General features: G+C 38.0%; 1 protein-coding gene across 2 annotated transcripts in view; it reads left to right on the forward strand.

Annotated features, from left to right (window-relative positions):
* The window catches only part of LOC306842836 (zinc finger protein ZFPM1-like), a 91,146-nt gene that overhangs the window by 61,978 nt on the left and 4,706 nt on the right, over positions 1 to 24,462 (forward strand). Inside the window, exons 4-8 of one of the 2 annotated variants that reach the window (XM_079373944.1) lie at positions 6,581 to 6,714; positions 21,555 to 21,657; positions 21,753 to 21,965; positions 23,751 to 23,981; positions 24,110 to 24,337. In XM_079373944.1, coding sequence (XP_079230070.1) covers positions 6,581 to 6,714; positions 21,555 to 21,657; positions 21,753 to 21,965; positions 23,751 to 23,981; positions 24,110 to 24,337 — 909 coding nt within the window. The remainder of the gene's footprint in view (positions 1 to 6,580; positions 6,715 to 21,554; positions 21,658 to 21,752; positions 21,966 to 23,750; positions 23,982 to 24,109; positions 24,338 to 24,462) is intronic. The other variant, XM_079373945.1, reaches the window with a different exon arrangement.

Genomic DNA, 24,462 nt, shown 5'->3' on the forward strand with positions numbered 1-24,462 from the left:
ATTACCAGCCCTATCAGATGCCTGCGCTTTCCTGCCATTTCCTGTCTCTCTCTCTGTGCCCCGCATTTCAGTTTGTCTTTCCTCCCTCCTGCCCTATATCTTCCCTCCACCAGGCCTCGACATCTCTGTGTGCCACTTGCATCTGTCATTCGTAACTTGAAAACAGTTGAGCATGTTTAAATATGTGAGAAATATCTGGAGACATTTTATTTTGTAGAAATGGGGCCTTTTTGCCACGTCTGCCTGGTTGTTTTGCATTGATATAATACCGATGCTTGGATTAAATCCAATTAAATTAAATATTTGAATAGTTTAAAGTTTATTTCCCTCAGACAATTTCTGATTTCAGTTTGTTTTATGGAGTACAATAAATACATTTTTAAATGTGAATTTGCTACATGCCGTGGACTGGTTGGATTAAAGCAATTAGAAAAAATATTTTAAATTATTTCTTTGCAGATTCCACTTTGTTTTATATTTTGTTATATAATGCAGTGATATGCATGCATTTTTTAAATGTGTGTTTGCGCCCACCAAAGTCGTGTTTTTGGCATTTACATTCTCTCACCCCTGTATTTTAGTGTAATTTCCCATATTTTCTTTTCAGAACTTAAATCCTTACACCGCTATCATCAAAATGTCCTTTTTTTCCAGCCAGAAGGAGTTGCTAAAGTAGACATGAAATAATTATTGAATTAATTATCAAAGTCACATACCGTACAATTAATTTGATGGCTTTTCCCCGAGTCTTTTCCCCTGTCTATGCAGCGAGAATGTCAAGAAACATTTTCTAATTAATTTATGTGTGATTATCAGGACGAGTTTCTGGAAGGTCCTCACTTTCAATTTGTGAAAGGGTAACGGTGATGGAAGACAAGGAAAAAACGCGCGCACACACGAGATCAGGCCTGCAGTCATACAGAAGATTATAGCGCATCTATATGGTCTCTTAACCAGAAGACATTCAAATATATAAATTAATTAAATCGCAGCATTAAGGGTGAGAATTAAACACAAAATTATTATCCCAAAGCAATGTATTACCTGTTGAACATCATTTAAAACGCCCGTGAAATCAAAATTGGAGTTTTGTGGAATTTAGTTCATGTGCATTTGCTTTAAAGCTAATTATGTAGGCTAAAATCCTTTTAGAATATATATTTGCTTTTAAAATGCACAATGTTTCTCATGTAGGATGAGATTTTGGTCCAGTCAAAAGCTACCTAGAAACTAATGTCCCTGTAGCAAAACATATAATTTATGACTGTGATGCAAGTAAAGCCTACTGACCCCTTAAAATAAAGAGGAAGCATAAAGTGTATGTTCCTTTTCTGTAGATATCATCCTCTAATGAACCGCACTTGTCGCCCCCTGTTGGTTTGGGTGAGTGGACACTTTAGTAAGGCTTAAGTTAAACGATCTAGTATGATTCATTATACAACGATTTGTTTTGCTGTCTGTTACAGCCATTAATCTCTTGATTCCTTGTTTCTTGTTACAATATCCTGGTCAAACATTATTTATACCAGACCATAAACTCGCTTCAACACTTCAATTTTTTAACATATAGCTCAAAGTCTTTATTTGTTTCTCCAGGCGTGTGTCTTCAAAGCCACATCTTTGCAGCAGTGTGGAACGCTTTCTATTTGAGCATAGTTCATCTTCCCTACCCCTTTGCATATTTTATGTTTGGCAGCGGCTCTTCTCCAGGCCTTGTGTTGGTCAGATAAAAGTTCAGAAGTACAGTTAAGAGAAATTAGTTGTGTAAACAGTAGTAAATGTCAATGATAAACTTCTGTTGAAGCTCATCTGATGAGAGTGGCAAGGCAGGTGTCTTATCTCCACCCAGCAAAAGAAGGGTAAAATGGAAATGATGCCGTGCTGTATATACGATGCCTATCCCAGAAATTTGTATCTTCTCAACTGAACTCTTTGACCCACGGACGCTTAGGTGAGTTATCAGGGATTGTTTGTTTGAGTGTGTGTGTGTGTGTGTGGGGGTTGTTGATCACTCCTGTTGAACTACAGAATAACCACTCCTTTACACACATGCTTGCTGGCAAACACACTTAAACACTCTATTTCCACTCTGTATGGGTTGGGAAAGTGTGGGATTTGTCATTCAGCAGAGGTTAAACCCCACCTATTAGCGTAGGGTCGGAGTGTGGCTCTGATAAAGATTTCCTGTTGTACTGTGTCAAAAAATCAATGGCCGCGGAGCGATCTGCTCATTTGATATCAACAATAGTCTTTTTAAAAATCAATTAGTCCTGATAGAGAAGCCCAAGGAGCCACGGAAACTTGAATAGGGCCGACTGGATAACTACATGCTCTTTTTAGCTAATAAAGATGATTCACTGGGGCTTTAAAAAGATGAAGTGACTTAATGTTGTTGTTATTAGAATATGAGGATCTGTGTTTGTGTTGGACTGATATTGAGTGTTTTTCAGGAACATCTCTGATAAGGTTAAAGCTAAAAGGGAAATGAAGTATCAGGCGGTTACCTGTCAAATATCAAAATATGCATTGTTTTTAGGGATTTGTTGATATTGAAATTCTGTCTGATACGGTTAATATTTTATAGCCTATAATTATTTTTGTGGTTATTACTGTGACAGAATCATCTTTGACTGATAATGGATTACTTCCTGACTGTGCCATTGAAACATTTTTTGTGAAGCTGCTTTGAAACATGTATCGTGAAATGCATTGTACAAATAAATTTGAATGGAATTTAATTGAATGTTGTGTGTAATTACTAATAAATGGTTGATATCAAAGTTCTATACTGTTTGTCTAAATGAATTTAAAAAAATGAAATCAGTCATTTTAAATGCTACCAGTGAAATTAGGTATCACAGCATTATAATGTGCAGTATGAAAATGGATTTGTGATTTTATTCGTGTTTTTTAAAGATTAACTTTAAAGGAATAGTCCACACGGAAATTAATATTTGCTGATTCAGTCATCCTCAGGCCATCCAAGACGGATTTGTTTCTTCATCAGAACAGATTTGGAATGCATCACGTGCTCCCCAATAGATTCTCTGCAGTGAATGGGTGCCGTCAGAATAAGAGTTCAAACAGCCGATAAAAACATTACATTATTCCACAAGTAATCCACATGACTCCAGTCCATGAATTAATGCCTTGTGAAGCAAAAATAGCTTTAGGCTGTTGCTTCTGGCCAAAATGTGTCCATAATTATCAAATATTGACTGATAACTAATATGGTATCAATTTATCGGTATCCCTAGTTTTAACATCAGATTAGCTAAAATAGTAATAACACAGGTATTGACAGAGACATAATTGCAAAATCTGGGATGGTTGTGTGATGGAATTCTTCCCAGTGGAAAACGTTAAGGCTGCAGGCCATCCTTTCACTGGAAGTTATGTGTAATAATTACTGAGTATTGGCTTTTATAATTTACTGTCAGACTAACCATAACAATGGTTACAGGATAACCCAAAATATCTTTGAAAAACAATACAAGAAATTATACAGTGTAGCATGTCCCTGTCATGCATACAAGAAGCACTAATATATTTGTTAAAAAATAGTTAATTAAATGAGACTGTAGGACATTTTGGGTGCCACGGATTTTTTTTGGGTTGGGTTTAGCTGCGTTAAGGTGAGTCCTCCTTCAAAGGAAGTGTGCGGCTGTGATAATTCTGAGTACGACTCGTCACACAACACCCACTGTGGAGTGATTTGTGTTGCCTTCAGGGTGTTTACCACACTGCTGCTGCTCCAGAATTGCTCCCTATTGTTTCCCTCTAGTATGTTATTAAAGCTGAATTCAGCTTTCTTGCTTGTCTTCTTTCTTTTTTGTTTTGTATGATGGTGTTGCAATAATGATGGGGTGATTTTCTTTCTTTTTTTATATAGCACACTGGCTGCTTTTGATGTCTGTGGAGGCAGGCATATTGATAAGGCTTGTGTGGACACTGGCAGTGTGTAGAGCTATTGATAAGAGCTGTGTGGACTCATCGCTATCGATAAGGGTGGCGTACATTTTTGGGAACCGGTCACGCAGAGCTATCGATAAGGTTGATGGGGTTATTGTAGGGAAGTTGCTATGGCCCAACACAAGGGCAGCATCACGAGTGTGTCAATGTATTGTGTGGGAAAATGGTAGGGTTTTAAAGATAAGACTTCTTGGTCTTTAGAGAGGAGGTGTTTGGGTTGTTCACGAGGGTTATGGTTGTGAATTGTCAAGCAGAAGCCCTCAAAACAATTGAGCTTAATAGAAAGGTTCATCAGTACTGTGTACTTTAACACTTCCCTCATGTTAAGAATGACCACAGGCTTATACAGTAGTTCTTTTTATTATTTACTATTTTATATAATTATATAAAACTTTTGAAGTGAAGTGATATGTGTCCAAGTATGGTGACCCATACTCGGAATTTGTGCTCTGCATTTATCCCATCCAAGTGCACACACACATCAGTGAACACACACCTGGAGCAGTGGGCAGTCAATGCTGTGGCGCCCGGGGAGCAGTTGGGGGTTTGGTGCCTTGCTCAAGGGTCTCACCTCAGTCGTGATATTGAAGGTGGAGAGAGCGCTGATTATTCACTGATTATTTCCTGCCGGACCTGAGACTTGAACCCACGACTCTCTAACCATTAGGCCACGACTGCCACTGACTAGGCCACCGACTGTATATAATCCAATGAGAATCACCTTTGAGGGTAAAAATAAATTGCAAAAACAAGAAAAGTCACATCTGGTAATGACAGTTTTGGTAACATATGCTAAATTTTTATTAAAAATGTCTCAAAAAATGTCTCAATCTTTTTTTTTTTTTGTTAACTTGGACTTTTTTGTTGAATTCACCTCTTCAGAATTTATTTATTCATTTTTTTCTCTTGAAAAGCTATCTGTTTGCTGCTGAGCTATAATAAAAACAGATTAGGAATTGATGTAGGAATTGCTTATGTAGAAATTATGCCGGTCCTATTTTAGCGTAGTCTAATGGTAATAATGGCTGCTGTAGTGATAAGATAGGGTCATGTGAGAGGTCAGGGTGGGTACTGATGTTGGGCTTAGATTAGAAGACGTACAGTAGATAGGAGCTTTGGGCTGTGGATGTAGGACACTGGACTTTAGACTGCTGATAGAGGCCCAGCCTGTCATTAATAACACCCCAAACCAACCCACCACTGACTGATTTATAACTAATCATTAATACTAGCTTTTAGACAATTGCAGTTATATTTTTCTGGTAAGTCTCGCTCTGTGCCTTGTTTCTGTCCAGAATCTGTCCCATTCCACCCATGTACCCTTCTCTCTCTCTCCTGTTGCCCTCTCTCTCTCCCTCACGCCCTCCCCCGCTCCACGTCTTGGCTGTGGGAAAACCATTTTATCAGCGTCTGTCTGTTGTTCTCTGGTGGGGATAGATACAGAGAAGATAGATGAGTGTTTTGACATGGAGAGTGTTAGACAAACACTCTTATCGGACCCAGCACTTTAGCCCGACCCCCAAAAGCGAGACTGGTGGGGGGGCTAAAGGGAGGGGGGGGTAGTTAAACAGAGCTACACTGGGATGAAGATGTTGAAACGGACTGGAACACCACCACAGGTTGAACCTCCTCAGCGATGCTCCTTCTGAAGAAGTTACCAACTGTAGTGTGGACATTTTGAGCTTTTTCAATAAATGTATCTAAAATCTAAATATGTAAAATACTAGGTTGAGTGAACGGTTGGCTTTTGTGTCAGCTGCTCCATATCTCTATTTGTGGAGCCTGTGTTTGTTCCTGTGTCAGGCCTGCGTTTGTTACTCACCAAAGCCTTGACTCCCATCACACTGCACTTATCTCCTATAGGAAGTACAGAGGTTCTCTCTGTTTTGGTCCAGTGTCACTGCTCGGTGAGCGCCAAACTCCCCCTAGTGGTACTAGACTTAGTAATACATTTTTTTCGTCGATGCTCAATGATGCTAAAGACTGAAATAGATATGGTTTTCTATGGTGTTCCGAGTGGTTTTAGCACATTACTGTATGGTTGCTACAGTAGGTTGTTGCATACTGAGTCAAGTCAAAAGAGCCTCAAAGTAACTATGGTATTCTGGCTCCTAGATAAGGTCTCTTTGTGGGATTTTTTTTTTTCTTCTACCATTTTTATGACTTTTTTCCCGTTTAATGTATCAGTCTAATATAATTAATCTAATTAATTTTGGCATTATCTAATTCCACATGATCAAATTACTTTTTTACTTAATTTTTTATTTACCAGTATCAGTAATAATATTGTAATATGTTATGTCAGAGGTGATGCCTGATTTCATCTCTAACATTGAAAACGATTGGTTTTTGGTGTTTTTTTTATTTTATTTAGACAAAATTGTATAGACTTTTAACAGCATCCATTTATCAGTTATCAGCCATAACTTGAAAATAATTATCAGCTTATCAGCTTGAATTGTAATATTGGTGCTACCACTACTTAAATATAAACAATAGCTGTCACCTTAGCCAACACCACATAAAAACAAACTAACAATCCTGCTATACCTGCTTTTAATTGTTGTACTGATCTATTTACACTCTTTCTTGCTCTGTTTGTAAACAGATGATCTTATGTTAAGCGACAGTGCTGATGACTTCAAGGTCCTGGCCCTCAGGGACCTGTCAGGTGACACCGTGTGGGGTCCGTTTTCTGGCAGCATCCAATCAGGGGAGACCACAGATGGACCTGCCAATGAGGTAAGAGGGATATGTAGGGGTCAGCGATCTATTTGGATATTTTGGTTAAGATTCCTATCTCAGCTCTGTTGTGTCATAGCATTAGTTATAATATCCCCTGGTAAAAAATAATATACCATAGACTTGTGTTGTATTAGAGTTTGTAGAGTCATATGTTGGAAGTGTATCTGATCATATGATGTCAGCTCTGGGAGAGGTTTCCTGGCTCAGACCATGTTCTCAAACATTTTGGAGATAACACAGGCCTGTACACACTCTTACACACAGGCAAAGTTCCTCGCTTGGCTGATTTCCATAAAGGATGGATGCATACAAAAATTGCAAATGAAGTCGTTGTCGAAAACTGGTTTGATTCAAGTGTGTTTAGGCAGCGAAATACAGGTATTGTGTGTAGTGTTAAGTAAAACCGGAATGAAATTAGGGCTGCAACAAATAATCGATAAAATCGATTATTATCGATTATGAAAATCATCGACAACGATTCTCATTATCGATTAATCGGGTCTGCCCACAGTGCACGTTGAACTTCAGCTGGTTAGTCAAATTATGGCACTGAATAATGCATTTCTATGGACAAAATGCATCTAAAAATAGTGGAGGAAACTGAATGATATTCTGCCGGAGAAGCACGTGATCCAAGCTGCCCAAAACATGATAATTCTTTATTTTAAGCTTTAAGTTAATGCATAAGAGTAATGGCTTGCCCTGTCAGGCGCTTTGACAGATGCGTGTGCGTCCTCAGCGCAAAAACGTTCAGTTTACGGTCATATCCTTATCTATAAATGCCACAAATTCACGCGAGCATTTCCATTTTTGCATAAAGGTCCGTCCTGACAGTCTGTGTTAAGTTTAAAATACCGAATGAGCGCCGGCGCGGCAGGCGCGCGCACGCGCGTCAGACGGACAGAACACAGTAGAGAGGGAGACAATTAATATGCTTTTCAGCGCAAACATATCCATTGTGCTGAATTATCTGTTGTTGAAAGTTAATTTAAGGTTTAAAAGTCAACATGCATTGCGAATATTTTATGAGAGTAGGAACTTTAAAGGGATAACAGCGTGTAATTGTCTGTCTGAATATAAACATGAGACGCTCCATAACGGCCTTTTACAGGATAAAGAAATGACGAGGTGACTGTGATCAAAGTAGTTCCTGCAGAACATTACTCTTACCTGTTGGTTAACACTGAGTTTGTGTTTTTATTCGTCTTTATTATTATCTTTATTATTTTAATTTTTAATAGAGGTTTAAACTATATTAAATTTTTACAATGCTTAACAAATTTATGTAAGTTTTTTAACAATGTGTTTATGTAAGGTTTGTGCCACTGCTGCTCTAAAGTAACAGTATTGGTGATAACCAAAATCATTTTTCGGCTTTCTGTACTGGTTAGTACTCCAATATGTGTAAGCTCTTTAGTAACAGTAGTAGGCTATTTTTAATGCTATAATATCATTATTGCTGTTATCTATGAAAGAAAACCAGAGCACTTATTTGAGTATTTTTTTTTCGCGATACCCAATTGCAGTCAAAAAGTACATAAACAATACCAGCAAGAATGCAAGCTGTTATGAGGCCATTTTTTATTATTATGTCCAATAAATGACAATAACATTTTTAAATTTAAACAAATTTTTGACAAATTTCTAAAATATGTTTTCTCTTTATTATGCTAAGTGGTCTAATAAATTAAGCACTGTATGTTTTCATAGCATTCAGTTGTCACGTTTGTTTGAAGGACATTGGGCAGAATGTGGAATAGTGTTTTTTTTTGGGCAATATTTTTTTAATCCGATTAATCGATTAATCGAAAGAATAATCGGCCAACTAATCGATTATCAAAATAATCGTTAGTTGCAGCCCTAAATGAAATTATCATTCACCTCCTTGGCTAACCTATTAGATTGAGGATGAATGGGCGGACGTCTGCGTTGCACTGATTCAAAGTGAGGAGTAATCCATGGGAGTATGGGTGTATGCAAATAGCAATGCATGTCTTGAGCGAGTGTCATCTTTTTCCCCCTGAACTGCGCTCGGCTGTTCCTCCACGAGATTGGCTAGACCCCCACCCCTCAGACGGACGCTTCTCTTTTATCTCAGCGTGGCGCCATCCTCTTGGACAACAAACCCCAGTGATTGATTTCTACTTGATAGGCTCTCATTTCTAAGATTTCATTTATTATGAGAATTTCTAAGGCCATGCACCCAGCGCTCCCTCCCCTCCCTGCACCTTTCCTTCACCTCCTCCTAATCTCTCTCCCTTCCTCTTATTTTTTTAAAATCTCGTTATCGAGGCAGGGCTTTGTTGATGATTTTCGGCTCAGAACTTTCACATTCGCATTCTATCGCATTTGCTCTCGCTCCACTATCTCTTCGTTGAAGGAGTGTGTATCTGGCAGAGATAGTGTGTCGAATCTCACATTCCTACGGCATCTCTCGCCGTCCCTCCACATCCTCCTGAGTCTGGAGCTGCTGGGGTCACTGGACATCAGGGTCCGTCCTGTCACGGCTGTGCTTGTGTATTTCTCAGTCTCTCTGTTGTAGAGTTTCATCTGAGACATAAAATGTGTTGGGTTAACGCTCTGGTTGTGTTCGGACTCCTGTCGCACTTGTGGTGTTCCCGGTCAAAAATGACCGGACAGCGCACGAGTGCAGAAGTTCTATTCCTTCTTGCAGTTGAATCTTTTGAAATCACAATAAATGCGCATATAGGAATCGAGAAGCAGAATCGAAATTTAATTTTATAAGTAATTCGGTTCCTGACCTTCCATCTGATTTGATTTCAAAAATTGGAACAGCTTTTCAATTCCCAACCCTCCTACTAAATTATTTCATTCTTGCATGCAAAAAGACCTGTATGGTGACTTTGGGGCCATGTACATTTTTTTTTGCAACTTACTAGGTTTATCACTTGTCTTTTTTTTTCTTGATAAAATCGATAATCGTCTTTTACCTGACTGTTGACATCGACATCGTGATACTTACAAGACATCGTCGATATACGATAATATCATCATATCGCCCAGCCCAAGTTCCCGGTAAAAAATGACCGGACTCCGAACAATTGCTTATAAATCTCTCATTTTGCTATTTATAGAAGTCTATTGCTATGCGTGTGTGTGTGATAGCATGAGTATACATGCATCCACACATCCACAGGTCCAAGGCCTTTATATTTGCAAGCACAACATGCTCCTGAACACCAGTTTTTTCTCTTACTTTCATTCTTCCCTATTCACTTTCAGTGGCCGGCCATTTTTGTGTGACTTTGTGCAATTTTGTACAAAATAAAAGCATTTAAAAGCAAACTTCCTGATTAAATATTAAAGCACACTAGTGTGATAAACAGTGCAAATTTTCATAATTTTTTATCTCATATTGTGCAAATTAAAGAACAAAAAGAACAAAAGAACAAAAAGAACAAATTTTTGACCGGGAACACCACAAGAGTTAATAGGTAAAATAAAACCCACAAAAAATGACGAAAATTAAAAAAAAAATTATGAGAAGTACTTACACCCTGTGTGAACAAAGTTTGAGTCCAATGCGATAATGTTAACTAGTATTTTCGGGAAAAATAATATATTTTCCAGGTCAATTTGACCTGAACACAACCAGAGGGTTAAAGCAAAGTGGGCTATTTGTAAGCACTGAAGTCAAGTATTATATTATCATAGCTTTCTATTATAATGCATTTTTGTATTGTAGTCTGTAAAGTTCAAGATGTTAAGCTGAATGTGTCATCCATGAAAAACAGATCCTTTTGTATTGATTATCACTTTTAGCTGGCTGTTTTATGTAAATCTTATTATTTGCATCTTTACTGAAACTGCCATAACATCTTTTATCTATTTGAATGGTTTTGATGACTCGAAGACTGACAAAGATTACATGAACTGTCATCTCACTGTTTGCAGGAAGTTTTTTTTTCTTCTTTTTTCCTTTTCTTTCTAGAACAGATCCATTATCACTGTCACAAAGGTTTTAGCTCCAAAATCTGATTGGATGAGCCACGTTTGAAGCTGTTAACTGTTAAATAACTGTTATGAACACACCTGTTGTTTTTTTATAGACCTCTAAAAAACCAGTTAATGAACTACAGTGTGCCCAAAGCTTATTTGGACAAATAAGACACATTTAAAAATATATGAAAGTCTGGATTATAGAACAAACCAGAAGACTGTGTGAATTTGAGGGAATGGATAGAGAGTTGGACTTGTAACCCGAAGGTCGTGGGTTCGAGTCTCGGGTCCGGCAGGGATTGTAGGTGGGGGAGTAAATAACCAACACTCTCTCCACCCTCAATACCACGACTGAGGTGAGATCCTTGAGCAAGGCACCGAACCCCCAACTGCCCACTGCTCCGGGTGTATGTTCACTGATGTGTGTGTGCACTTGGATGGGTTAAATGCAGAGCATAAATTCCAAGTATGGGTCACCATACTTGGCCACACACCACTTCCCTTATGGATATTTGTAATTGTGACTGAACTGTCCAAAAGTATTCGCTTATAATATCGTATTAATATATTGTACACTTTCAAGTTTAGGGTTGGAGAAATCTTTGATTAAAAATACAGAATACAGATCAATCAGAAATCATTCTAATATGCTGATATGGTGCTCAAGAAACATTTCTTAGCATTATTAGTACTGAGAACAGTTGAGCTTCTTAATAGTTTTATGGAAACAATTTTTTCAGGATTATTTGATAGAAAATTCAAAAGAACATTAAATTAATAGCATATATTAAAAGTTTTTACTGTCTCCTTCGAATTAATTGCATCCCTGTTGAATAAAAGTAATATTTATTTCTTTAAAAAATCTTAATGACCCCACCTTTTGAACGTAGAATATTATATTTAATATATTCTAATATTTTGCATGTTCCTATCCTTATTCATCTGTGTATTCATTGTACTGTAAACATGTAAGGACTTGCCATTGATGCCATGATTAGCCTAGTTTTGATGTTTACTCGAGCAGAAATGTCAGTTAGACTTTTGGTGTTCAAAAAAATATTAGCTAGTTGCAAGTGCAGAATGACTCCCACTTCCAGACTCCCACTTCCACGTCACCATTGTTCTTTCCACTTCGCATCTCCTGTTATTTCGTGGAACATCGCCCGAAGGCACGATGGTAGCGTTATCATGCACCGAGCGCCTTTTCATCATGTTTTAGAAACAAGCGTCCCAACTAATCCCCCAGTAATCTCTCCAGGAGAACTGCTCCGATAAGCCCCGCCACCCACTGCTCTCCAGCCCACTTTTTTAGGGGAGCTCCGCTCCCCCCTCTCTGCCACCCCACAAAGGACACATGAAGGTGAGCGCTCTTCATCTTCTCTTTTTTTCCCCTCTCACCCAACCTTCTTTTTCGCACCACCAGGGTTTGTTTACCCTCATCCCAATCTCTGGTTTATCTACATCTGTCAGTAGAGTGATCTCAGAGAGTCACCCCTCGCTACACATGCTTTTCCCTGAAAGGAATGCATGAATACCCTTAATTATGGCCCCTCTCAATTATCTACATAATGATAAAAGGGGAAGCAAGTCAGGCTTCAAATGGGAGTCCAATTGAGAGCATCACACGTTGGCACCTGTGGACCTCTCGGTGGACCTTTCCCTGCTCGCCACCCGTAGAAGTTCAGAAATGTAGAGGACTAAGTTGGAACATCAGAAGACGATGTTCAGTGTAGAGAGATTGATCAAAAAGTGTGCAGAAAATTAGATTTTAACAAAACATGGGTGAAGTGTAAAGAGACACGGGGGGCAAGTAATTTAAGTATATTTTGTCTTTCATTAAAAATATCTAAATATTCATTATTTGATTAATTATTAACAATTAATCAAAGAATATTTTGTAAGATTGTTTTTTTTTTTTTTAGAATTAATTAAAATTTAATTTTTTATTACCTTAATGGCAAATAGGCATACACCTCCCTTTATTTTAAATTAATTCAATATATACAGTATATTCTATTAAAACAACAAATCTTACACAATTTTTCTTTTCTTGTTTGGGATTGGTAAGATTTTTAAATGTTTTTGAAAAGTCTTTTATGCAGACTGAATTTATTTGATCAAATACAGTAATACTGTAAAATATTATTTAACAGTTTTCTAGTTTAATATATTTAAAAAGTAAATTTCTTCCTTTGATGGTAAAACTAAATTTTAGTAGCCGTTACTTTAGTCTTCAGTGTCACCTGATCCTTCAGAAATTATTCTAGTGAGATTTAATGCTCAAGGATCATTTCTTATTATTATCAATGTTGAAAACAGTTGTGCTGCTTAATATTTTTGTGGTTAATATTTCATATTTTTTCAGGATTTTTTGTTAAATAGAAAGTTTGAAATAACTGCATTTATTTGAATACTTTTGTAACAATGTAAGTTTTGAATAAGAATCATCAACACGCATCACTTGAGATATGTGTAAAGACGTTCGGTTAAAGTTTGATCGTCATGTACTTGGATTTGCATGCTTTACGGTGGAGAAAACGACAGAGAGAGATATGATTTGTGGGGAGTGGAGAGAGGAAACCTTCCTCTATCTCCAAACCCGATCGCTGGCGGATCTGGAGCCCGCTTTCCAAGAGTGCCTCATTTTCAAAATCTCTTATCACACCTTTTTAAGTATCACAGTTTCCCATTTTTACATGTCATTTGCATGCTGTTCATAACACCTGGATGCTGTTTTCTTTGGAGAGATGTGTATGTGGAGATGTGCTGCTGTTTGCTCTGGGTTCATACATGTGCATAAGTGCATTCGTTTGGATGTGTGTGAACGAGGCCTGAAAAAAGAGAAAGATGGAGAAAAGGAGAGGGGAAAAAAGGATATGTGTGTGAGAGAGGCGGATGAGAGAAGGTTTCTGATTGTTATCGCCCTTCCTTTTCTTCTCTGTATTTTTGGAGGATTCATACACTGACCTCTTTGTTTGGGACAGTATGAACCCCTTTTCTATGCCCCCCCCCCCCCCCTCCCCCCCTTTGGGAAAGAAACCATTTCCTGTGGAAAGGAGATAGAGAGAGGGGTAGACAGGGATTGGGAGAAGGAGAAAGCAAGGGGGATGGAAAAGTGAGAAAGGGATGTGTGGAGAGATATGGAGAGGAATAGATAGCGAGAAGGAGATGGAAACAAAGAGTGTGGCGGAGCATGAAAAGAGGGATATGGACAGATGAGGAGAGGGATAAAGGTGGAGATAGTGGAGAAACAGGAACAGAAGATGATAACGCTGGAGTAAAAAGCAGAAAAATGAGAAAGAAAGGGAGAGAGGACACCGTTTCTGAAGAAACATACTGTACACTGGGCGCAGTGTTAGTTTTCGTTTTAGTCATAGTTCTCCTTATGACAAACATATGTTATGAAGTCAATATTGTACTCTGATTGAAGTGTTGTATAATTTTAATCCACAAAATAACATTTTAGTTCGATCAGGGCTGTGTCTTATAAATATGGAAATAACTCAATGGGCCTGCAACAATTCCAGCAGAATTCACGAAGGATCCAGTATAATGAATTCAATGTAATATATGTCAGAATAGGGGCCCAGATTTCCTGATTATGGTCCTGTTGATTAGGGCTGCACGATTAATCTGAAAATCTCGATTCATACATAAATGCGATCTCATTTCTAAATGACGGCGATTCACTTCCGTGTATTTCCCTGCATTCAGATCATGCTGCATTCACGCGTTATTGGTCACACTCAGACAGTAACAAAACACTATTAATTCACCAATCAATCATAAATCTCGATCACTTTTCTCCTCTCCCTCATTGGCCACGTTCCGCTGTCACTCACGTGACGTGTAACAAGGCCGCAGACCTAAACGGAGTCAATAGGCGCGTTCGCAGAATGATCACCGTATGACATCAAAGTACCACGAGAGCGATAAGAAAGCAGTCGGATCCTATGCATTCAAATCGCTCTTGCGGTACTTTGATGTCATACGGTGATCATTCTGCGCAGCGCTGCTTCAACGGGGCGTCAGCATCAACGCTTGACGGAGGGCGTGTCTGAAGCTTGGTGCTGACCAGAGCCGCTGAGAAACAGAGTTGCGACACGCTTTGATCTCGCCGCCGCGCGGTCACGTGGTTCATGGAGCTCTCAATAGTTCCAAACAACTCCGAGCTGTCCATAGGTTTGAATGGGATTAATCGGGTCAGACAACAACAAAGTAACAACGTTTGTCTGTGGAGTTTAATGGAAATAATATTAATGGGTTTTTCTTGTTTAACTATGGAGTAAAAACATAGTACAATGCAACGCAAAGGATAAGGCGGTTACATTTCTTTGTATGCAAAGTATAAAATAGTGTAAACTGCTTAATAAAGATTGGAGACTTGAGGCATGACTTTGTGTGTTTTTGTGTTACACTTATTCCTGTGGATGTGCAGACTAATGATTAAATAAATTATGCTTATTTAAAGAGTATATGAAATCTAATTAGTATGTAAAATGTGTTATTGTATTTAATATATATTTCATCTATGGTCATCTATTATTCACATTTATGATAATACAGTTATGATAACTAGTTTAGTTATTGTAGCTAGTGTATCTATAATAATATAATAAAAATCTAATAGTCTCACTAGCTATTATCTAACGATAAACATTATTAAACCTGACGACATGAAAATACCACTATTACTATTCAAGAATAGGCCAGCTAAGGCGTTAAAATATTTTAAAAAGCAGTTATTTCATCAACTTACCAGTGAAAATGCTCCAAAGATACTGAAATAAATGGGGTTAATTCAACTTCCTTCAGGGAGAGAAAGATTACAGAAAGATGTAAAACAACTAGCATCAACTAGCATCTGGTTATGATCGCTATTAAGGTGTTTCTCACGTTATCTAACTGCAAATATAGCATATACTGCCTATTATCTAAAAATAAACATTAACTATAACGCGTTTCATAAAATACAACTACTGGTCAGATTTCAGAGAGATAAACTAATGCGTTAAAATGGCAAAAAATGCTGTAATTTCCTCAAATTTCTGGCGACTGTGCTTGAGAAGCACTGAAATGAATGGGCTTCAATGCTGAAACTATCAGTTGTTTGGAACTATTGGCTGCTCCACGACACGCTTTACTTCCGCATTCCTAAGTTCCTATGGAAGCCTATGGGAGTGTCGCAACTCTGTTTCTCAACGGCTCTGGTGCTGACCATGGTGTTGACGCGCCGTCATAGTGATAACAGCCAATACTTTTCTGGTGCTGCATGAACGGGATTGGCTAGCGTCTGCGCTAGGGTATTTGCATAAGGCGATCTGATTGGCTGACGCCTGCGTTGGCGCTTGAAAAGTTGAAAAGTTTTCAACTTCTGCCGCGTGCAATGCCAGTGAAGCGACGCGAGGGACCCACAATTCAGTTCGGCAACGCTTGACGTCACTCCATTCAAAGTAAACGAGAGGCGTTGACGCCAACGACCCGTGTGAATGTGAATATTTTTATTTATTATTGTTAATGTTCTCTTATGTTCAACAACTTAAAGCTTTAAAATTATTCACTTTAAGGGGTCTAAAATAAAGAAAAGAGACAAGTTTTTGTTACTCCAGCACTTTATTATACTGAATGTCCTGTGGGTTTTTTTGGGGGGGGGTTTTTTGTACTTGAGTGCAATACATTTTGGTTGAAAAAATGAGAATCGTGTAAGAGAATCGTGATCTCAATTCCCATGGAGAAAAATCGTGATTCACATTTTAGCAAGAATCGTGTAGCCCTACTGTTGATTAATTGAATTAGTTGAATTGGGAAGTCGTGGCCTAATGGTTAGAGAGTCGGACTCGTAATCGAAAGGTTGCGGGTTCGAGTCCCCGGCCGGCAGGGATTGTAGGTGGGGGGAGCGGGGGGAGTGAATGTACAGCGCTCTCTCCACCCTCAATACCACGACTGAGGTGCCCTTGAGCAAGGCACCGAACCCCCAATTGCTCCCCGGGCGCTGCAGCATGGCTGCCCACTGCTTTTAATTTTTTACTATACTTTTATTCCACGAGGATGCATCAAACTGATCAAAAGTGACAGTACATTAATAAGTTAGAGTTCAAGTACAAATAAATCCAGTTCTTTTGAACTTTCTATTCACCAAAGTAACCGGAAACTATTTCTCACCTCAAAATAATAATGAGAAATGTTACTAGAGCACCAAATCCGCATATTAGAATGATTCCTGAAGGATCATGTGACACTAAAGAAATAAACTATATTTTAAAATGTTTAAAGAAAAATGGCAAACTTTTAAACTGTAGCCTATTGTGCATGTACAGCAGTATATGTTTAAATGAGCTAGTCAGGCTACTAGCAAAACAGTTCTGAAAATTAATCATGGTTTTACTACAAATAAAACCAAAAAAACAATGGTTACTATAGTTAAACCATGGTAACCACAGATTAACCATGGTTTTGCTACATTTAACCATAGTTTAATCAAGGTATTTGTAGTAAAATTGTGGTTATACAAATGGTAATCAATACTCCAAAAAAACAAGGTTACTACACTTTTACTACAATAAAACCGTGGTTAATTTTCGTAATTTTCAGGTAAAGCAGATAAATCCCCTGTATTTTTATTTTTTTCTTAGTCATATTTTTGTCAAATTAAAGCTGTGATTTATCTTTTCTATCTCATATTCATTATCGCAGTCAACAAACATTTTTCTTCAGTAATTCCAGTGAACTGAGACAATTGACACTGAGTGGGCACCTGTTAGCAAAGGCTATTTTATGACACACCAGAGCTTTTTTTCACTCCTTGCAAGTGTTGCATCACAGACAACTGCAGGATTACACATTGTGAGACGCATACTGTCAAATCTTGAGCAAGCACCTTTTAAAACCTTTATTTGCACACTGTTTAATGCGTTAAACATTCACATGTGAAGCATATGGAGTGTGCGTTCCAGAGACGCGTAAATGATTTCTAAGAATGTCAGAAAGACCGGCACTTCCTTTGACTGTTGGCAAATGAGTTCAGTCAATTTGATGGGTTTTAATTGGCTCCTTAAACCTGGATGGATTTGACTCGAGGGGTCATACTGTAGGGTCACTGAGAGATACGGTCCTGTTTCCTCTTTAAAGGAGACGATGAAAGATTTTTTTTCTCCGTTGAAAGGAGACGTGCAAAATGAGAAACGAAAATCGTCCAAGAATCATTTGCATTCAACTTTTGTCAGAACTAGAGGAAGGTGTTTTTAAGATCAATAACGCTGCGAGCTGCACACTGTGGGAGTGTGTTTAAGGTGTTGTGGTATGATGGTGGTGTACAAGTGTGTGTAGAAAGGTGCATCTACCTCTTTTCCTGATGCCAAGTGTGCGTAAGGAGGGAGGGAGGGAGGGGGTTGGTTAATATCAGACCAAATAATTAGATTCGCTATCAGGGCGGCGGCAGCAGTGCGGGGATCAGGCAGATTAAAGCACGGCCGTCGTCATTAATATTCATGAGGGAGCAGGGCTCGGACGAGGGGGCTTAGACTGTTCCTCAAAGCTCCATACTCGGTGGGGCTTAAAGCACCGCTCTCAAAGTACCCTAGTTCCTTGTGCGTCAGGGGGTGGGGGGTATATTCACCAACGCCAGGGTTACACTCTAAAACATGTGGAGCTCTTCCTTTAGGATAGTCTTCTGTGTATTTTTCAATCTGCCTTTCAGCCAGCCGCACAGAGGTGGCATGATGACGTTGCCTGCATTTTCAGACTTGTTACAACAAGAATGCATCTTGTTTTCAAACTGTCAGTCATTTGGCATCTTTGACACCTGGTTTCAACTCAGGCACGATTTACAAGTAGTATTATTTGATGTTCAGATACATTTAAGCAGGATCCAAAATTGACACTCACAAAGTGTCATATAATTCATGCCTTAAAATGCATGAAACAAGATAAATTTACTTCAAGCAACACTTGTTTTTAGATTTTTTTTTAGAGAATGTTTGTTAGATATGTCTGTTTTGTCCTACTGTACTAGTAGATTTTTTCAACACAGAATGCACTTGTTTCCAAAAATAAAATATATGAAGTCTTTATATTTTATTCAATGTTGTTTTTTTCAAGTAAATTTACCTTATTTCAACTTCAAGGATGTTTAGATGATTTAACTGTTGAATTAAACAAAAATACTTGTTATGAATGGACTTTTTTGAAGTGTAGAGCTAAAAGTTCATTTTGGACCATACATTTATGTCATTTTCGTTGTTGTTCTTCAGTGAAAAGTGATTCATATTGTCAAAAAAATCTTGAAATAAACAGAAGCCACCAGGCGCGTCCATGATATTGCACAAGACTGTATTGGCCTGGATTGTACACAAGGAATGTACAATTTTCCACTTGTCACCACATGGAGTTCTGAAGCAAAAACATTTGCTTTCCGAGATGGACCTCTGATGATGAAATTTCCACTGATGTAAAGGCCGTTAGAAGATATGCAAATTACAACAGATGTTACATTTTGTAGTCTGGAATCCATTGTGCCACTTAATGCATAGTCAGATGATCATTCTTACAATTATTTATTTAAAAAGTTATCATTGGAAAAAACATTGTATTAACGATTTGGAAGAAAGCCCTATGCTGTGATGTGACCAAAACTTTGGGCCTTGTGAAATATTGGTCTTTTTCTGCTAACTCTTGTGGTCCTTTTTTGTCCTAGTGATGTATCTAGTCACCTGGCCACTTAAAGACTTCTTTTATTTAGACATATTAAAATAAAGACCCGCTCTGATCGTCTTGATTGTTTTGAACCGGTTCTTGTTCGCTATTGATAGTGGGTCATAACCATTTACATCTTCACTTCCTCTTCGTGTGCATCTGCACATGCGGATCTGTCTGTGTATCAATATGTGTGTGTTTAATTAGAGAACGCGTTTGTCTGGAGGTGTTTTGTCAAAGGCGAGGGCTGACCAGGCTGCCCTCTCCTTTTGTGAAGCTTAAAGTCGAGTCGTGTTAAATGAGTCTGAAACAAATTAGCAGAAGCACGCAGCACTTATGCCACAGACGGCTCCAGCATTGGGTTTCAAATTAAAACAAAAGGAGCCCTATCTCCTTATCAGCACTAGTTCCCCATGAAATACAATACGGACTGTATCTTCAGGCAAGAACAGACAGAATTAGAAAGAAACCCTTCAGCTGTCCTCCTCTGCGGCCCATCTCTTCCCCTCATCCTCTTGACTGGTGGCTTTTTATCCTCCTTTACACAGTTGAACTAATGTCTTTTCATTTTCTCCTGTCTTTAAAGTTGATTTGGTAGCATGTCAGGGATAGAAGGACTAGTCTCCCCAAGGGCACGTCTTTAACTTCGTGTAGCTGAGTGAATGAAAGAGTGGGAAGCTTTTCTTAAATATGAGGCTGTTGTTGAACTGGCCCTGCAGAAATGCTGCCACCTAGTGGAATGGATCAGTCAATCAATTTTATGAATTTATTTAACCTAAAAAAAAAAACCTTTTAGTTTATATACAAACTGTTATCAGCTCCATACAATGCCTTTTATTGTGGTTTGATTGGGACAGAGCTAGTCAGTCATTCTGAAGGTTATTGTGAGTGAGAATTTCTGTTAAATCTGACGTTGAATCAGGTGTGTTTTCCATTAAACCTATCCTTTGTATATAACGTATCCTTCAGCTAAACAATGAAACACTTGTGTGGAAAAGTCCAGGTGTGTTTATACAGATATTTGCCAGTTTGCCTTTGCATACTTTGGTAAGCTTACTGAAAATATTCAGTTGGAATCTGCTATATCCCCTTTCCAGCACTCACGTTTTCTTGGGTGGGGCTTGGGTTGTATTGTATTTTTATCTTCTACCCAGTCCCCTATTCTAGGATGTACTAGGATGTCTTTGGCCTTTTTTCCCTTTTTAATATCTGTGGTTAGAAGCAAAATTATTCAAAACTATTTATTGGTCAGGAAGTTCTTGTTATATGATACTGAAAGTTAAGCGGCATGCTGGATGCTGAATGTTAATGGAACGGTATCAGGAAGAAGGGATTAAATGTGAATGTGCTATTTGTATTTCTTTGAACATAACATAAAGCCATTTCTTAAGATGAAAAAAAATGTCACAGTGTCTCTCACAGATAAACAGGGGTTGTCTCTTGAAAAGAGCAATTCAAAAGCAGTTTTGTAGTGTATAGACAGCAGACATTTTATGGGAACTGAGGACAGTTTGTAATGTTCAACCAATAAGAGTTTTTCAGTGGCTAAAGTGTTAACAATCCATAGAAAGCCAGAAATGAGTGTATACTAAGTTGTAGAATAAGTATTGTCTATTTTAAAGGCAAGACCAATTAAAAAAGCTAAGGTTATTCTTTATATCTATTCTTAAGCTAATATTAATTTAAACATAAAACTTCTTCTAATGATAATATAATTATCTCACAGAAGCTTATTTTATGTCTGCTTTAATGGCAAGTCTCGAGATAAAAATGTTATAACAGAAAACATATTTTAGATTTTTCAATTAAAATGTTGTTTTTGTTTTGAAAGATGTTTCTTTACCACATTCTGTGAATGTGAAATTGTATTTTATAACTGAACTTGCGTCTTGCATCTTAAAAATAGCACTCAGGCAATTTTAAAATGAGTTACTTGAATATATTTGTAGAGAAATTGTTGATAAGCTATTTGTGTATTTTACATATAATGGATTTGACTTCATTTTAGAAATCAGTTTAAAGATTTTAAAGCTTAAACTTATTATAAATAGCTTTCGTTTTATTATAACAGTGTCTTTTGTATAACCTCTGTGTTAAATCTGCTGGAAGTGTTGCTTTAAATCCGTCTGTGTTCTTTTAAAATTGCACGGCTGACCTGGTTTCTCTTTCCCTTTGTGTGTGTTTAGAGGCCTGTAATGTCTCTGGAGTGTGAGGAGGCAGACTGCTGGCTTAAAAAGATTCCTGTGACCTCAAACCCCACAGAGTCAAACTGTACCATCTACAATCAGGGTACACCAAAACATTCCCATATCATTCCCACATGCACCTTTCACATTCACTACGGTATTAGATTGAGCCTCTAACTGCGACTGTTTGTTTTACAGGAGGAGCGTTATTCTGTAAGCTGACGCAGGAGCTGTCCAGGGGAGATGCACTTCTTGCAACGCTGTCCTGCTCCACCGTGGATCAGTTGGCGGGGACTCAGAGCGTGCGAGTGAAGGAGGAGCCTGCGTACCCCGCTGCTCTGCACTCTGAGATCCAGCTCCTCCCTCAACAGGCTGGCATGGCTGCCATCTTAGCAACTGCTGTCGTTAATAGTGAGTCACTGCTTGCTGATAAACACAACATGTCTATACAGTGTCTTGCATTTTTATGAGTGTGTTTACATCTGTGATTAGGGATGGTGGGCCGTGTTTGTGCATATGTGTGAAAATCATGATGCTTAGCCCTTAGAGTAAAATGAATGTCATTTATATTTTTTGAACATTAAAAGTTCTTCTTCCCACAGTTCTGCTTCCACAAAAAGTACCATGATTGCTATATATATTACATGACAATATTCTTTTAACACCCTTATAATGGACATGTGCCATGCTCATAACATATTTATGATACATAAATATATTTATATACCATGGTATATGAATATGGTAATCTTTCAGTACCACAGTGTACATAGTTAAAATACTTTGGTATTCATAAGTTTGGGGTCAGTAAGATTTTTTTTTCCTTTTTTGTAAGAAATGATGGATGCGTTAAATTGATCATAAATTACAAATCTTTTGTAGCAATGTAAAAGTCTTTACTATTTCAATCTTTGGATCTTTCTATTCATCAAATAATCAAGTGTCCACAAAAATATTAAGCAGCACAACTCTTTTCAATGTTTTTTTTCATTATTATTAAAACAGCAGTTATTTTAAATGATAATATTTCACAATATTACAGTTTTTACTGTGTTTTTAATGCAGCCTTGGTGAGCATTAGAGACTTATTTTAGAAATGTTTAAACTTTTAGAACCCCAAACTCTTGAACGATTTTGTGTATACTAACGTTTTTAAGAAATATAATTAATAAATTTTATACACAATCACTGACCAATATAGTTTTGTATGTTTCTTACATGTTAATAATAAAAAAAATCACTGTACATTTTATTTGGGAATGAGACAAAATTTGAAATTGTGTAGGATACTTATTTGTTTGCATTCTTTAAGTTGCTAGATGTTGCAAAAAGGATTTAGAATGAAAAAGACCTTAGTTCAGCCATTAAAGAGAACAGGATTTATTTTTTTAAGTTTTCAATGCAATAGTTTTTTAATGTGGGAAAATGACACTCCTTTCACCTTTAAGTTGCTTGTCATTCATGCCCATCGTCAGTAGGTGACAGTGTTGTGTCAGTTCCAACAGCTGCAGAGTTAATTGGCTGGTACAGCCCTCTCCCTGCTAAACTGCATGAAGTGTGGGAGTGGACACAGACATGCCATGATGAAGACATGAATAATCACTCTAAATAAGGCTAAAGGGTAAAACATGATCAGCCCAACTTTGTGCTTCCCACTCCATTATCTGGGCTGCGAGTAAACGGATAATTGGGATGTGACGGCCGTTGTCAAATATAGCCTGTTCAACATGTGCCCTGACACCAGATCGTCCCGATTACGTGCACACACACACTCTTGCACACATCACAACCTCACTGTGCCCGTTGCCGTGGAGATGATGGAACAATTCTGATTATTTTTTTCTGATTTATAATTGTGTGTGTATTATGTGGTTATATATGCAGTGAGTGCATTACTAAACATTAAACATCCCACTTATGATTAAATGTGTGAAGTGTATCAGTTAGAATAAATTGGATAAATAGCATATCAGAAAAAAACCCTGTTGTCTGTTAAATATGAGTTTTCTAACTAAAGTGTTTATTTGTATAATCCATGTATTGTCTGTACACACAAAGCACAAAAATATGCAACACCAAGAAATGAGTGGATATTCTTCTCTAAACCCTCTCTCTGTGATAACTGATTATCCTTTCAAGATATAAATAGTTTGTTAGCTTTTTTCTTACTTGTAGTTTGTGTGTTTGTGTGTGCAGAAGACATTTTCCCTTGCAAAGACTGTGGGATTTGGTACAGGAGTGAGAGAAATCTCCAGGCCCATCTTATGTACTACTGCGCAAGCCGACAGAAGCAGCAGACCTCAGCCTCTCCTCCACAGGACAAGCCTAAAGATTCATATCCTAACGAGAGGCTGTGTCCATTCCCACAGTGCAACAAAAGCTGCCCCAGTGCCAGCTCTCTGGAGATTCACATGAGAACACACAGCGGTGACTCTTTTTTTTTTTTTTTTTTTCCTTGAAATGGGCACGCTTGCATTAGTAACTGTGAAATAGCGAATTATCCGTTATGACTGATTTGTAAGTAATTATGTCTTTGTCTCTTAATGTGTCTCCAGGAGAGCGTCCATTTGTGTGTTTGATTTGCCTGTCGGCTTTCACCACTAAGGCGAACTGTGAGCGGCACTTGAAGGTTCACACAGACTCACTGAACGGTGTGTGTCACGGCTGTGGTTTCATCTCCACAACGCGAGACATCCTGTATAGCCACCTGGTCACCAGTCACATGGTTTGCCAGCCTGGCTCTCACAGTGAGGTGTACTCACCCAAACTGCCTTTGGCTACAGGTAACAGCTCTGATATCTGAAGTCTGCAGATCACAAACAAATCCAGTGCAAACTTAGTCTCAATGCTGCATATTGTTACCTCATACTTTTAGTAATCCTTTAAATTGACTTTTTTTAAATAAAAT

The sequence above is a fragment of the Barbus barbus genome (assembly GCF_936440315.1).
Source record: "Barbus barbus genome assembly, chromosome: 23".
Lineage (NCBI taxonomy): Eukaryota > Metazoa > Chordata > Actinopteri > Cypriniformes > Cyprinidae > Barbus > Barbus barbus.